We start from the raw sequence: 12,643 nt of genomic DNA on the forward strand, positions 1-12,643 counted from the left end.
GCTCGCTCGGCTCAGTCCTCCCACTTCACAATGCCATCCTCGGCAAAAGCAGCCATGTCATCGTAGCTTATCAACTCTCCACACTCTGGACAATTACAGTGATCCCACCCCTGTGCGGTGACGCACCGTTCAATGTGTGACTTGAGGCACTGAATGCAGGTTGCAGGCTCGTGCCAGCAGTTGCCGGATATCTGATGATTGATAAATGCCGAGAGATCCTGAGAAGTCTTACAAATAATGCAAGCTCGTTCCAAAGATGGTGTGGCTCCTCTGCGCGATGTAGGCCTGGGGCTCGTCGGTGCGTGTGTTGGTGTATGGGGTGGCGGGGCGAGGGTGGTGGGCGATGGCATACCGAGACTGCTCTTACGGGAGTGTGACTGCATGGACTCAGGGCGCCTTCTCTTGAAATTATCAACTGACAATCGTGATCGAATTCCTTTCTTCGATGGTGACAGTGAGTTGTCGCGCTGCTCTTGGGAAGACACTGTTGGGCTGAGCGGTTCATCTGCCCAAGGTGCAAATGGCGGTGGCAGACTTTGGTCTAACATGGTGTGCTTGAGTTCCAGGGGTGAGTGTGTCGGTGTTGGAAGGAGGTTCACACCAAGAGTCGATGCCCTTGATGGTGGTACTGAAGTGCGTTTGACCTCGCCTTGGTATCTCGTCAAATTATCTTCTGTTAGATTCATTCGACGGAGAGCCTCCATCGTCGTCTCTGGTGTTGGTGGATCCTGTGTGGTGCCAGAAGATCGTCTACTCGTCGTGAACTTCTTAATCGACTCTGGAATCGCTGACCACCTCTTCTTTGGTTTCTTGTCGTCATTGCTCTTGCCATTATCAAAGCCATCCAGGATTGCACGAACTGGGAAAGACGGCGAGGGAGGACCAACTTCACACTCAGTCAAGCGATTGTAGGTCGCGTCATGCTGTTCAGGTGCTGCTGTTGGACCCGCCTCTGAGATTGGGCGTGAAAAGTTGGGGTAACTATTGTTACGTAGTCCTCTAGATGATGCGATCTTACTCTTCCTGCGTTCGCGATGGTGGTATGTCGCGAAGGAGGTTGGACGAGGGCGTGAGTCGTTCACGTGAGAGCCACCAAGTGGAGAATAACTGCCGTCCCGTGACATTGCGCTGGGCGGTTGATACGAAGCTGGTCGTCCTCTCTGGCCATCTGTCCGTTGTTGATGTGGCTGTTGAACTGGCCATGTCTGTGGGTGCGAAAATTGTGGCATTGAGTCTGAGTTACTGCTGCTAGACGAAAAGCTGCTCCTGTGCATGCTTGGGCTAGCGGGCTGTAGTGAATTCGGCCGTCGATAGCTGTTTGGATGCATGGTAGCTGGCGACGCCGTCCAATCAGGCGTCAACAAATGTTGCGAAGTATAGGAAACAGGGCGCAAGTTTGTGAGCGGCCCGGGACGTGGCTTGTTGAACGAGGCATCCAGCTTTGTCTTGGGCTTGAGTGAATTTCGTACGGCATCCTCGGAGCTAAAAGATGTGGGTCGGTCGGCCCAATGCTCCAACAGATGCGCGTCCTTCTTGTCAACGTTTCTGCCGTCAACGGCCGCACCAGGTCTCTTCTCGAAGTCTTCCTCCTCTTTTCCAGATTCGATATCTGATACGTCCTGATGAGCGTAGAAAGGTCGTTCTAACCATTTTGTGGTCTTAGACTGTGCACGATGTAATCCATTTGATTTCTCTTCCGTGTCAGCGATCAGTCCCAGCATGCGCTGAGCTTTGGCAGAGTCCCTTGTGATTGGGCGCGGGTGTCGTAGCAGAGGGTGGACATCATGGCTGGAAACTGGCGCCACAGCCGTCATGTTAGCGAACTACTCCTGGATGGAGCAAACGTGGAAAGAAGAGACGACGAGACGTGGGAAGCGAGCGTGAGATAAACACAGCACGAGCGAAATAACAGTGGACGGCGATCAGTTGCAGAAAAACATGGGACGGTCCCAATTATCAGCGGTTGCGATACGATGATGCCGCGAACGTACCGAGCCCCAGTAGTGTAACCCAAGATAGCCCACAGCAGCACAGCATACGCAAACACAACGATCTTTCGTTTCATGCCCTTGCTTGAATGCGTAGATTATCCTCAGTTCGCCTAGCACAACGTGCGCCTCCGATAATTCGTTATCCAGGTCGTCATACGAGGCGCGCCATGGGTACGCGATCGTAATCGGAAGTTTGCTGGATTGCCTCCGCTCGTGAGGTCTAAGAATAGTGGTTGTCTAGGCATGCATTAGGCCTGGCTTGGGCTAACCCATGCAGAATGCCTCCGGTTGTGGCGATGAGAGTCACGTTAGCAGGTTAACGATCTCACAATTACAGGGATGCGCGCTTCTCTGATTGTGAAGTGCGGAGCTGACGCAGCAGCTAGAAATGCTGACGCCCGAATTCTTCGAAGTTTGTCTGCACTTTTTGAACGAAGGTGTCGTCTTCGCAACAAGACCCACTGGCACGAGCAGATCGGACCGGCCAGCATCAACCATTCCGATTGCAAAACACCGTCGCTCCGGTGTCTTGGTTGCTGAGACGACGTGTAGTACACAAGAACTCCGCTCCGTGGAATGAGACTGACGACGACCGCAGGGAGCCGGAGCCGGTCTGCCGGAAACTCTCCTCTACAGGTCTGACCCGGCAGCAATGCCGGTGAACTATCTTGGCTTTCTCTCATGTGTTCCTCGCCCAGGCTGAGTCTTGCATGCCTTGACAGGAGAGCAATGCCCAGTGGGACGAGGCGGAGTGTCTTGTGCAAGTGGGACACTGAGTGAATATGATTGGCAGCAATCGTTCTGCAAACGCCGCGTACCCTGGGGAGATCCAGTTTACTGAAGTTTTCAGCCTCGTCCTCGAAATGTCTGCGTTCGGCCATTGAAGGCGCCCTGACGGGTAAGTGAACTGCAACAGGGTGCAGGCGAGGCTCAGTCGATGAGCCACACGGCGTAGCATATCAGTTTGGTGTAATGCCGACGGAGACATGATCGAAGGGCAGTGCTGCGAACTCGTCCCATTGTGCGCCCTCACGTGCAAAGTAAGCAGTCTGCGCGTCGAGGTGCCCATCAAACGTCAACGCGCGACACGTGACGAACCTGACGCACTAGTCCCAGACAGCGATAGTAGCATGGCGATTCTTGGCACTCATGAAGAATCGCCCTGCTCAACACGACGGCCATCGCCAAACCAACCACAACCGTCCAACAACCTGCAGCAAAATGGCCGGCCCGCGCGCAGGCAAGAGGTCACAGGCCAACGGCTCTGGCGATGGAGACACGTCCAACAACAAGCAGTCTCTCATGGAGGCGTCCGACAAGGAGCTCTACGGCAACGGCGTCGACAAATTTGCGGGCTACAATTCTTCCATTGCCGTCCAGGACCAGGATGACGACATGGAAGGCGTAGAGCTTAACGGCCGTCGGCTCACCGGCCAGTACACAGCTTCCAAGGAGATACTCAACGAGTACGCGCATGGCGACACGGCTGAGGCGGACATTCTCGACAGCCGCGAGAAGCAGGCCCAGATTGCATCGCGCGAGACCGACTACCAGCGCCGACGATTCGATCGCGCACTATCGCCCGACCGTGCAGACCCGTTTGCAAAGGATGGACAAGAGGGCGGACTCTCCTACAAGGAGATCATGAAGGAGCGGGACTTCGAGCGCGAGGAGGCGCGTGTGCGCCAGCTAATCGACCAAAAGGAGCGATCAGGTGGCAACGAAGTGCTCGACCACAAGCCGACCCTCAAGGACGGCGCGGATGCCACACCGGTCAATGGCGACAAAACCCCTCCGATGGAGCCAAAGAAGCGCAAGAGGCGCAGGTGGGACGAGAGCGCGGCAGAGGGTGCGCCAGCTGTCAAGGAGGAGGCCAAGGAAGAAGTCAAGGAAGCACCGGAGCCTACTAAGAAGCGCTCGCGATGGTCACCCGCGCCAGTGTCACCCGCGCCAGAGCAGAAGGCCCCCGAAGCCGCAGCTCCCGCGCGATCACGATGGGACACAGCTGCGGTGGCTCCCTCGGGCGGAGCGACACCAGCTCCCACCACCAATGGCTCCCGACCAGGCAATATGCCCCCAGTTGCTTTCGGTACAGACATCTCCAACAGAAATGCGCCCCTGTCGGATGAGCAGCTCGACCTGCTACTGCCTGGCGAGAAGGACGGTTACAAAGTGCTCGAAGCTCCTCCGGGCTACGAGCCAGTGCGACGACCAGTCGGCATGCCTGCACTCCCTACAGGCTACCAAGGCTTCTTGATCCCCGAAGCCGACAACAGCCTGGCTGCCATGGGCAAGCAGTTGCCAACCGAGATCCCCGGCGTGGGCGACCTACAGTTCTTCAAGACCGAGGACATGAAGTACTTCGGCAAGCTCACAGATGGTGCGGACGAGAACGACATGAGCGTTGAGGAACTCAAGGAGCGCAAGATCATGCGCCTTCTGCTCAAAGTCAAGAACGGAACGCCGCCCATGCGAAAGACAGCTCTTCGACAGCTTACGGACAATGCTCGCCAGTTTGGTGCCGGCGCTCTCTTCAACCAGATTCTTCCCTTGTTGATGGAGCGTAGCCTCGAGGACCAGGAGCGACATTTGCTCGTCAAAGTCATCGATCGTGTTCTCTACAAGCTAGACGACCTCGTTCGACCGTACGTTCATAAGATCTTGGTCGTCATCGAGCCCCTCCTTATCGACCAAGACTACTACGCTCGTGTAGAAGGTCGCGAAATTATCTCCAACCTTGCCAAAGCAGCCGGTCTAGCACACATGATCAGCACCATGCGACCAGATCTCGATCACCAGGACGAATACGTACGGAACACTACGGCACGAGCCTTCGCAGTCGTCGCGTCTGCACTCGGTATACCAGCACTCCTTCCTTTCCTTCGAGCTGTTTGTCGATCAAAGAAGTCATGGAATGCTCGTCACACCGGTGTCAAGATTGTCCAGCAGATTCCTATCTTGATGGGATGCGCCATTCTACCACATTTGAAGGGTCTCGTCGAATGCATTGGCGAGAACCTCAACGACGAACAGCCAAAGGTCCGCATGGTTACCGCGCTTGCGCTTGCCGCACTCGCAGAAGCTGCAAGCCCTTACGGTATCGAGTCTTTCGATGACATCCTCAACCCGCTTTGGACTGGAGCCCGACGCCAACGTGGTAAGGCTCTCGCCGCGTTCTTGAAGGCGGTCGGCTATGTCATCCCCCTCATGGACGAGGAATACTCAAACTACTACACGAGCCAGGTCATGGAGATTGTTATTCGAGAGTTTCAATCCCCAGATGAAGAAATGAAGAAGGTTGTGCTGAAGGTAGTCTCGCAGTGCTCGAACACAGCAGGTGTAACTCCTGTCTACCTGAAGGACAATGTCCTGCCAGAGTTCTTCAAGCACTTTTGGGTACGACGAATGGCTCTTGACAAGCGGCAATACCGCCAGGTTGTTGACACGACAGTCGATCTTGCGCAGAAGGCCGGTGTCTCTGAGATCGTTGGCCGCATTGTTAACAACATGAAAGACGAAAACGAGGCATACCGTAAGATGACCGTTGAGACCATCGACAAAGTCATCAGCACACTCGGCGCTCACGATGTCGATCAGCGTCTCGAAGAGCAACTCATTGATGGTGTTCTCGTCGCTTTCCAGGACCAAACTATCGAAGATCCGATCGTCATTGATGGTTTCGCTACTGTCGTCAACGCACTCGGCGAACGCACCAAGACCTACCTCCCACAGATTGTGGCCACTGTGCTTGCGCGCTTGAACAACAAGTCTGCCACAGTTCGCCAGCAAGCAGCAGATCTCATCTCGAGAATCACCTTTGTCATGCAGAAGTGCGACGAGGACCCGCAGCTGATCAAGCTTGCACAGGCACTGTACGAGTACCTGGGTGAAGAGTATCCTGAGGTGCTCGGATCCATCTTGGGTGCTCTTCGTGCCATTGTCACAGTCGTTGGTCTCCATGCCATGCAGCCGCCTATCAAGGATCTGCTGCCCAGGCTCACACCCATTCTTCGTAACCGACATGAGAAGGTACAGGAAAACACTATCGACTTGGTTGGACGTATCGCTGATCGTGGTGCCAACTACGTCAACCCCCGAGAGTGGATGCGAATTTGCTTCGAACTACTTGACATGCTCAAGGCACACAAGAAGGGCATTCGACGTGCTGCCAACAACACTTTTGGTTACATCGCCAAAGCCATTGGTCCTCAGGATGTCCTGGCAACTCTTCTCGGTAACCTTCGCGTCCAAGAACGTCAGTCCCGTGTCTGCACTGCTGTTGCCATTGGTATCGTCGCTGAAACCTGTGCGCCATTTACTGTCCTCCCAGCACTGATGAACGAGTACCGTGTACCGGAGCTCAACGTCCAGAACGGTGTGCTCAAGTCACTGTCCTTCATGTTTGAGTACATTGGCGAGATGGCAAAGGATTATGTCTATGCTATCACTCCACTTCTCGAGGACGCCCTCATCGATCGAGACCAGGTCCATCGTCAGACTGCCGCTTCAGTCGTCAAGCACGTTGCCCTTGGCTGTGTTGGTCTCGACTGCGAGGATGCCATGATCCATCTGCTGAACCTGTTGTGGCCAAATTTGTTCGAGACCAGCCCGCACGTCATCGACCGAATCGTCGAGGCCATCGAAGGTGTCCGCAACGCCGTCGGTACCCCGCTGGTTCTCAACTACCTCTGGGCCGGTCTGTTCCATCCCGCTCGCAAGGTCCGACAGCCGTACTGGCGCATCTACAACGATGCCTACGTCCAGTCCGCCGACTCGATGACTCCCGCATACCCGATGTTCGAGGAGGAGAACCTGAGGAGGCATGAACTGGATATATTCATCTAAGCGTAAGATACAACCCCAGTACCGCAGGTCTCGTCAACCTGTTTTCCTTTCTCTCTTCGTTTCCCCCCTTTCATCTCGTGTATCATAGTTAAGCGCATGGGGTGGTTTGGCAACGGCGTTATGGTTGGATCTCATAGGACCTGCAGGATGGCATCATTGCGAGTTCGCAACTGAAGGATGATATCTTGGCCGTTACGGTAATCAGAAAGATAATCTGTGACCTCTTTACAAGCTGATCTCCCCTAGGCATCGTGACGTGCATCATACCCTTTGTCGTTGTTACCTCCTCGGATTTTCTGAGGTAAGTCTCCGCTTGCGGTTGCTTTGTGTGCTGAACTCTTAAAGCCAACCTGCCTCATCTTCCGTTGTATTACCAAGCCTCGTGCATGTCATTGATGTGGTAAGTTTGTCTACTCGCTGTATGTGATGTTCGTGCCTTGCGTCCAGGTTCAGGTCGTTAGCATACAGTCTGTAAAGGGACACCAAACACTGCGCATGCCCGACAGCCTGTGGTCCGTAGGCCATGATACCGACGGCACAGTGTGGCTGTCTGGGCAGGCATTGCACAGGATGAACATGTGAAATTCCCAGACGGTGCTCAGTCATAATGATGCTCGAGCTGCACAACATTGTCCTTTAGAGATCATGTGGTAGACTACTCGCCAGTCTCCTTAAGGTTACTTCTGGTAACATCTCGGCCTGCATTACTCAAAGCAAATGATGACTTTGCCAATTACTTAAATTCTCCAATAAAAAATACATATCTCCAATAGTCCGCATGGCTCCCATGTCAAATATTTCTCGTACAGCAATGCTGCTATGGAGCCCTGTGCTCGTGTCTGCAGCTTCATCGCCGCTTGACAATAAAGCATTCGACAAGCCAACACCACCTGTCAACAATAACCCATCCCAAACTTCTGCTCGAAAGCTACCAATCTTGTTGGCCTTCCAAACACACCCCTTCAACGCCCCAACACCCGACGCTGGCAGGATAGATATCGGATTGACCTTCCGTCTTGACTCGCGCTGAATTTTTGCCGGCCTTGCATTTGGAGCCCATGGTTCTCAACCAGAGGAAGACATGAGGGTCGAGAATGGTGAGATCAGTTGCAATAGTTCCTGGGCAAGAATAATTGTCAAGAGTATCTGGCTTTTGTTTCTCGTTGGGTATGATTCTAGGGTTATATGAGAGCGTAGAATATATGTACGGGTTTCTGATGTTTTAATGATACCCATAGACAACTTGAGTGATGATGTGAGGTCTTGGCTTGGCAGCTGTCGTATTGATATGCTACGGTTATGGGATCATAGCCTTGATGGCCTACCTTAAGAGGAACTTAGGTCAAATCTTCACACCGAAGTGAGAGAAAGAGATTAAGACGTGTAACATGGCAAGGCAGCGAGGTGAGAGAGGAAGACTTAATGATGATAGCAGATCAAAAGCCAGATGGCGTAGAGCTGAGTAGACGGGGCATGTGAAAACACATTTGTGTTCAGACACGCAACATGTGAGCATCTTTGATATGAATACTCTTAGGTTCTAGTACAATTTTGCTGGGCTGCCCCTACAATATGGTGTTGATTTTTCCGAGTTTTGACCAATTGTCTTGAAAAGAGTGCCATGAGAAGACATCAAGCTGTTCACTGAGGCTCTGGCTAAGTAAGTTACGAACTCGGTCAAACTATCCCCGGTATAAATCAAGAGTCGTATCTTCAGGTGGCGATGTCATCTATTTGTGGTGCAGGAAGTACGAAGAGTGCTTGCAGTTCGTGAGCCGAGACTGGCCCGCAATCCCGCCCAATCGCCGAATATCAAGCTTCACGAAAGCTCTCCAGAGCTCCAAACACCACCCATTCGCGTCCACTCCACACAACACCACAGCGCAAAACACGCCAATTCTCACGCGTCAAACACTCCAAACCGCCAGCACACCCTCAAAACCCTCAAAATGAGCGAACCATCCCCCAACCCCGAGCAACAAATCCTCGAAGAATCCACCTCCACATCCACCCCCCTCGCAAACGGCACGCCCCTCCCCGCAGACATAGAAATGGCCGACTCGGCACCAACTCCAGCTGCAGAAGTACTTATCTACCCTCCCTCTCTTCAAAATCATCCCATAAGCTAACGCTATAACAGCAACCCACCCCCACCGTGCAAACCGCGCCGCCCACCCCAGCACCCGTCGAGCAACGTCCAGCGCCGCCAGTCTCGTCGCGCAATAGTCCACACCCGACAGCGCAGGCGCCTACGCAGCCGATTCCGCATGGGAGCCCGACGAGGGTGTATTTGAATCAGTATGTCACGCCGCATTTGCTCGAGGCGATGAAGCATTTGGCGACGACGGAGCCGGATAAGCCGCTCAAGTTCCTAAGTGAGTTTTTGGCGCAGAAGAGTGCGGAGCTGGAGGGGTGAGGGTGAGGGTGAGGGTGGGTGTGCTTGTGGAGGAGGTCAAGGAGAAGACGGGAAGAGGCGATGGCACGTAGGAGCGGAGTATGGCAGAGCGCTGGAATGGACGGGGCGCATAACAGGCGTTCAAAAGCATCAAGCATCAAGCATCAGTGGGAAAGGTTCGGGAAGATACCCAATTCAGCGACATCACGCTCACACGACCCAAATGGCACAGTTTGCAAGTTTTTTTCATGTATTGAATTTAGATGTAATGCTTTTTGATTCATTCCAGATCGTGACCTGCTAGGTATCCGTGAAGCATCCATGCCCGTAAAACTCCTTTCAGATGTTTCTCCTTCACCATGACGACCCACTCGCGACCAAAGCGCGCTTATGCGACCAGGGTAGAGGCAGTGGCGCTCTCGTACCTCCAGGTAGGGGGCAGGACACCGACGGTCTTGTAGTAGCGGGAGAGACGGTGGATACGGGACTCGATGAGAATGAGGCGGCTGGGCGATGTTAGTGTCAAATTCTTCCCTCGAGGCGTGGAAGCAACGTACAACTTTCCGTCACGGTCCTTGCGGTTGGTGGAGAGGTGCTTGCGGACAGCAACAGCCTTCTTGATGAGCATGTAGAGGTCCTCTGGGATCTCGGGGGCGAGGCCTAATGGCACAATGTCAGCTTTGCACCGACAGAGGCAGATTTGTATAGCGCGACAGGTGCACAATGGCAGAGCTGCTGTTGACGTGCGCTTCAGCTGGGGCAGGCTATCGTACCGTTGGACTTGAGGATACGGAGGATCTTGTTTCCGGTAACGACTGCAATCTGTTAGCATGCGCGATTCGTAGATTCGGCGTTGCAGAACTTACCCTTGGTCTGGGCGATACCGTGAGAGTCACGAAGGATCTCGCCAATCTGGGAGGGAGTGGCGCCCTTCTTCGCGAGCTTCTGGATCTGCTCGACGACCTGCTCGGGAGTGGTCTTGAGCCACGCAGGCGGGCTGCGGGAGTAGGGGATGGCAGAGGCTGATATGCCCTTTCCGTTGCTGTGAAGACGACCCATCTTGAAGGATTGTACTGACGGTGACCTGGTCGATTAGTACGTTGGCGGAGTGGTGGGCTGGAGACGTTCAAAGTTCAATCGCGAGAGTCGAAAATGGGTTTCGCCTATTGTGGCGCACGGACGTGGTCCATGCTCGGCAAAGCGCGAGCCCATAAAAAGTTCGGCGCCTGCAGTCCTCGCTCCTCCAACCTCGCCGGTCGAGAAAATGATTTGGTCGACTTGACAGCGCGTCTCTACGCGCTGCCGCAGTTCAATTAGCTGCAGATGCGTATGCGCTTCTATCTTGCTCACTCAGAAGTAGTTCCTCCGTCGCGACTGCAGTTTCAAGGTACGTTACACCCTCGACTTCATTTACGTGCATAATGATGAATCTTCCATACTTATTTTCTGGTACCTCTTGTTTTAGTCCTTTATGGACGATGAACTCAACGGACATTCTGATATGCTTCGCATTCTCTTACCTTGTTACTTGTTCTTCTTACGATGCAATTACTAATTGCAATCAGGTTGCTCGATAAACTTGTCAGGAACGCTCTGGATGTAGTTGTTGCCGCACAAAAATGCGCCTGCATGTTTCCTCGTGTGGCTCCACGCAGTCACGACTCGCATGATCACAGCGTCCATAGCTATTTTGATTCTACTCCTGTAGTAATATACACCGATACCAATCAAGCATATTGCATTTACTTCCACCACGAACCTTACCTCCCATTGATCGCCGTCACAACATTAACATGAGGCACGCTTTACTCATCGCAAGCTTTGCTATCCCATCCACCTACTGCAAAACGTCCGGCGAGCTATGTCGAGGCACAGGCGAGCGAGCACCAGACGGAAACTAGTATTGCTCTGAGGTGTGGGCCATCACCTACCGCAACATCAGCCAAGCTGGAATGTACAATCGCACAACATATGTGGATCCGAACAAAGGCATTTGTGGCCATGAAACGGTTGGATATGGTGGGACTGACGAACTCACGCCACTGTTTGGCGAGGTCGTTCTCTCGGTCGCGTACAGACATCGGAGTGCTAAATCTAGACAGGTCTCGATGCATCTCCGTGGACCGATGAACGTATCGCAGCTTGCCGTGTACCAGCTTCCCGGTGATATGCACACTCTACAGAAGCGGCACACCGTCCCATTTTACAATCGGCAACGGGCGACAGAGAAGAGGAAGACCAACACTAAGAAGCTTCTCCAGCAATCAGCTCTCGCCAAACCATCGCACCGACGTACGCTTACGGTAACCTCTGAACCAAATGAAGAGCCACAAGGCACACCTACCACGAAGCAGGCAGACACAGCACCAGGCCGGGGCTCCATACGCAGAGCTGCTGATTGGAACCGGGTGGCCTACTATACTTCAGCATCGCCTGCGGACGCAACAGGACTGTCCTTCCTTGCCAATCTTGGTGATCCTCGCAAGTCGGGCACATTTGACTAGTACGTCGATGCTCATCACTACTAGCATAACGCTGACTTGGTTCAGCGCATTTGGCAATTCACTCAGCTATGTGTCAAGCAATGGCGGCGTTGTGGCACCAGAGAGCATGCCGTTTGATGGCACGCTGGCTACCTCTGAGCGAGAAATTGCGGTCTTCTCTGACAAAGCGTGCGACCAAGACTGCCCGTACTGGCGACCGAATGCAACGTCACACTTTGGCTGGGCCGGTTCTTCAAAAGCCTTCTTCATCGAATTTCAGATGGACCACTACCAGAACACCGGCACTGACCAAGGAATGATCTCTGACGCTCCAGCATGGTGGTTCCTGAACGCAGCGATACCTCGGATTTTGCAATATGGCAGTGATCGCAACAACGTCCCTTGTTCATGCTGGTCAACAGGCTGTGGAGAATTTGACGCTTTCGAAGTGCTCGGCAAAGGAGAGGAGCGTGCGAAGAGTACGCTGCACCGACAAGGCAACCTCGAAGGAGGTGATTCCAATTATTTCAGGAGACCTGTGGGAAGGATGTTGAAGTTTGCTGTCATCTGGACATTTCCCAACATCACGGCTTTGGTGCTCGACGACGATTTTGACTTTAGCGAATCTCTCTCTGACGACCAGATACGACAACTCGTGTCGTACGATCCCGACAGCTGGGTGCATTCGTTGTTCGCCATTGGAGACTGAGATTTTTTAGGGTGGAATGCGTTATGGGCGCTACATTTCAAAACCAGGCATGTGTAGCAAAATATGATCAGCGTTCTAGCACCTTCGTTGTTGCGATGACATGTGAAAAAAAGCGGCGGGCAGGGGCGATGTGTGAGCGAACGGTGGCAAGGTAAAATGCTGACTCGCGGCGGCTCAGCATGTGGTTGCCCGAAAAAGTAGCCCGATGCGTAGAGTGAAT

The 12,643-nt window shown here is 53.4% G+C and overlaps 6 protein-coding genes across 6 annotated transcripts; 4 read left to right on the forward strand and 2 right to left on the reverse strand.

Moving 5' to 3' along the window:
• Positions 1-11: 11 nt before the first annotated feature.
• On the reverse strand, positions 12-1,814 carry SNOG_04395 (hypothetical protein; the record flags this gene model as incomplete). Its single annotated transcript, XM_001794762.1, has 1 exon — positions 12-1,814. The coding sequence occupies one exon, from the start codon at positions 1,812-1,814 to the stop codon at positions 12-14; it is 1,803 nt and encodes a 600-aa protein (XP_001794814.1).
• A 565-nt stretch (positions 1,815-2,379) lies between these two features.
• On the forward strand, positions 2,380-2,653 carry SNOG_04396 (hypothetical protein; the record flags this gene model as incomplete). The annotated part of the gene is made up of 2 exons (XM_001794763.1): positions 2,380-2,515; positions 2,544-2,653. The coding sequence occupies 2 exons, from the start codon at positions 2,380-2,382 to the stop codon at positions 2,651-2,653; spliced, it is 246 nt and encodes an 81-aa protein (XP_001794815.1).
• Positions 2,654-3,212: 559 nt separating this feature from the next.
• Positions 3,213-6,836, forward strand: SNOG_04397 (hypothetical protein; the record flags this gene model as incomplete). The annotated part of the gene is made up of 1 exon (XM_001794764.1): positions 3,213-6,836. The coding sequence occupies one exon, from the start codon at positions 3,213-3,215 to the stop codon at positions 6,834-6,836; it is 3,624 nt and encodes a 1,207-aa protein (XP_001794816.1).
• Positions 6,837-8,785: 1,949 nt separating this feature from the next.
• On the forward strand, positions 8,786-9,194 carry SNOG_04398 (hypothetical protein; the record flags this gene model as incomplete). Its single annotated transcript, XM_001794765.1, has 2 exons — positions 8,786-8,920; positions 9,063-9,194. 2 exons carry the CDS (start codon positions 8,786-8,788, stop codon positions 9,192-9,194), a joined length of 267 nt encoding a protein of 88 aa, XP_001794817.1.
• Positions 9,195-9,460: 266 nt separating this feature from the next.
• SNOG_04399 (hypothetical protein) lies at positions 9,461-10,359 on the reverse strand. Its single transcript, XM_001794766.1, has 4 exons — positions 10,098-10,359; positions 10,005-10,046; positions 9,789-9,891; positions 9,461-9,737 (listed from the first exon to the last, which is right to left on the reverse strand). The coding sequence occupies exons 1-4, from the start codon at positions 10,288-10,290 to the stop codon at positions 9,620-9,622; spliced, it is 456 nt and encodes a 151-aa protein (XP_001794818.1). The 5' UTR covers positions 10,291-10,359; the 3' UTR covers positions 9,461-9,619.
• Positions 10,360-11,339: 980 nt separating this feature from the next.
• On the forward strand, positions 11,340-12,423 carry SNOG_04400 (hypothetical protein; the record flags this gene model as incomplete). The annotated part of the gene is made up of 2 exons (XM_001794767.1): positions 11,340-11,734; positions 11,781-12,423. The coding sequence occupies 2 exons, from the start codon at positions 11,340-11,342 to the stop codon at positions 12,421-12,423; spliced, it is 1,038 nt and encodes a 345-aa protein (XP_001794819.1).
• Positions 12,424-12,643: the final 220 nt, after the last annotated feature.

The sequence above is a fragment of the Parastagonospora nodorum genome (genome assembly GCF_000146915.1).
Source record: "Parastagonospora nodorum SN15 chromosome Unknown scaffold_6, whole genome shotgun sequence".
Taxonomy (NCBI): domain Eukaryota; kingdom Fungi; phylum Ascomycota; class Dothideomycetes; order Pleosporales; family Phaeosphaeriaceae; genus Parastagonospora; species Parastagonospora nodorum.

Coding starts and splice junctions, on each gene's coding strand:
- SNOG_04399 (XM_001794766.1), bottom strand. CDS start 10,290: ATGGGTCGTCTTCACAGCAACGGAAAGGGCATATCAGCCTCTGCCATC. Junction 10,047..10,097: donor CGGTATCGCCCAGACCAAGG/GTAAGTTCTGCA, acceptor AACAGATTGCAG/TCGTTACCGGAAACAAGATC. Junction 9,738..9,788: donor AAGGACCGTGACGGAAAGTT/GTACGTTGCTTC, acceptor AACATCGCCCAG/CCGCCTCATTCTCATCGAGT.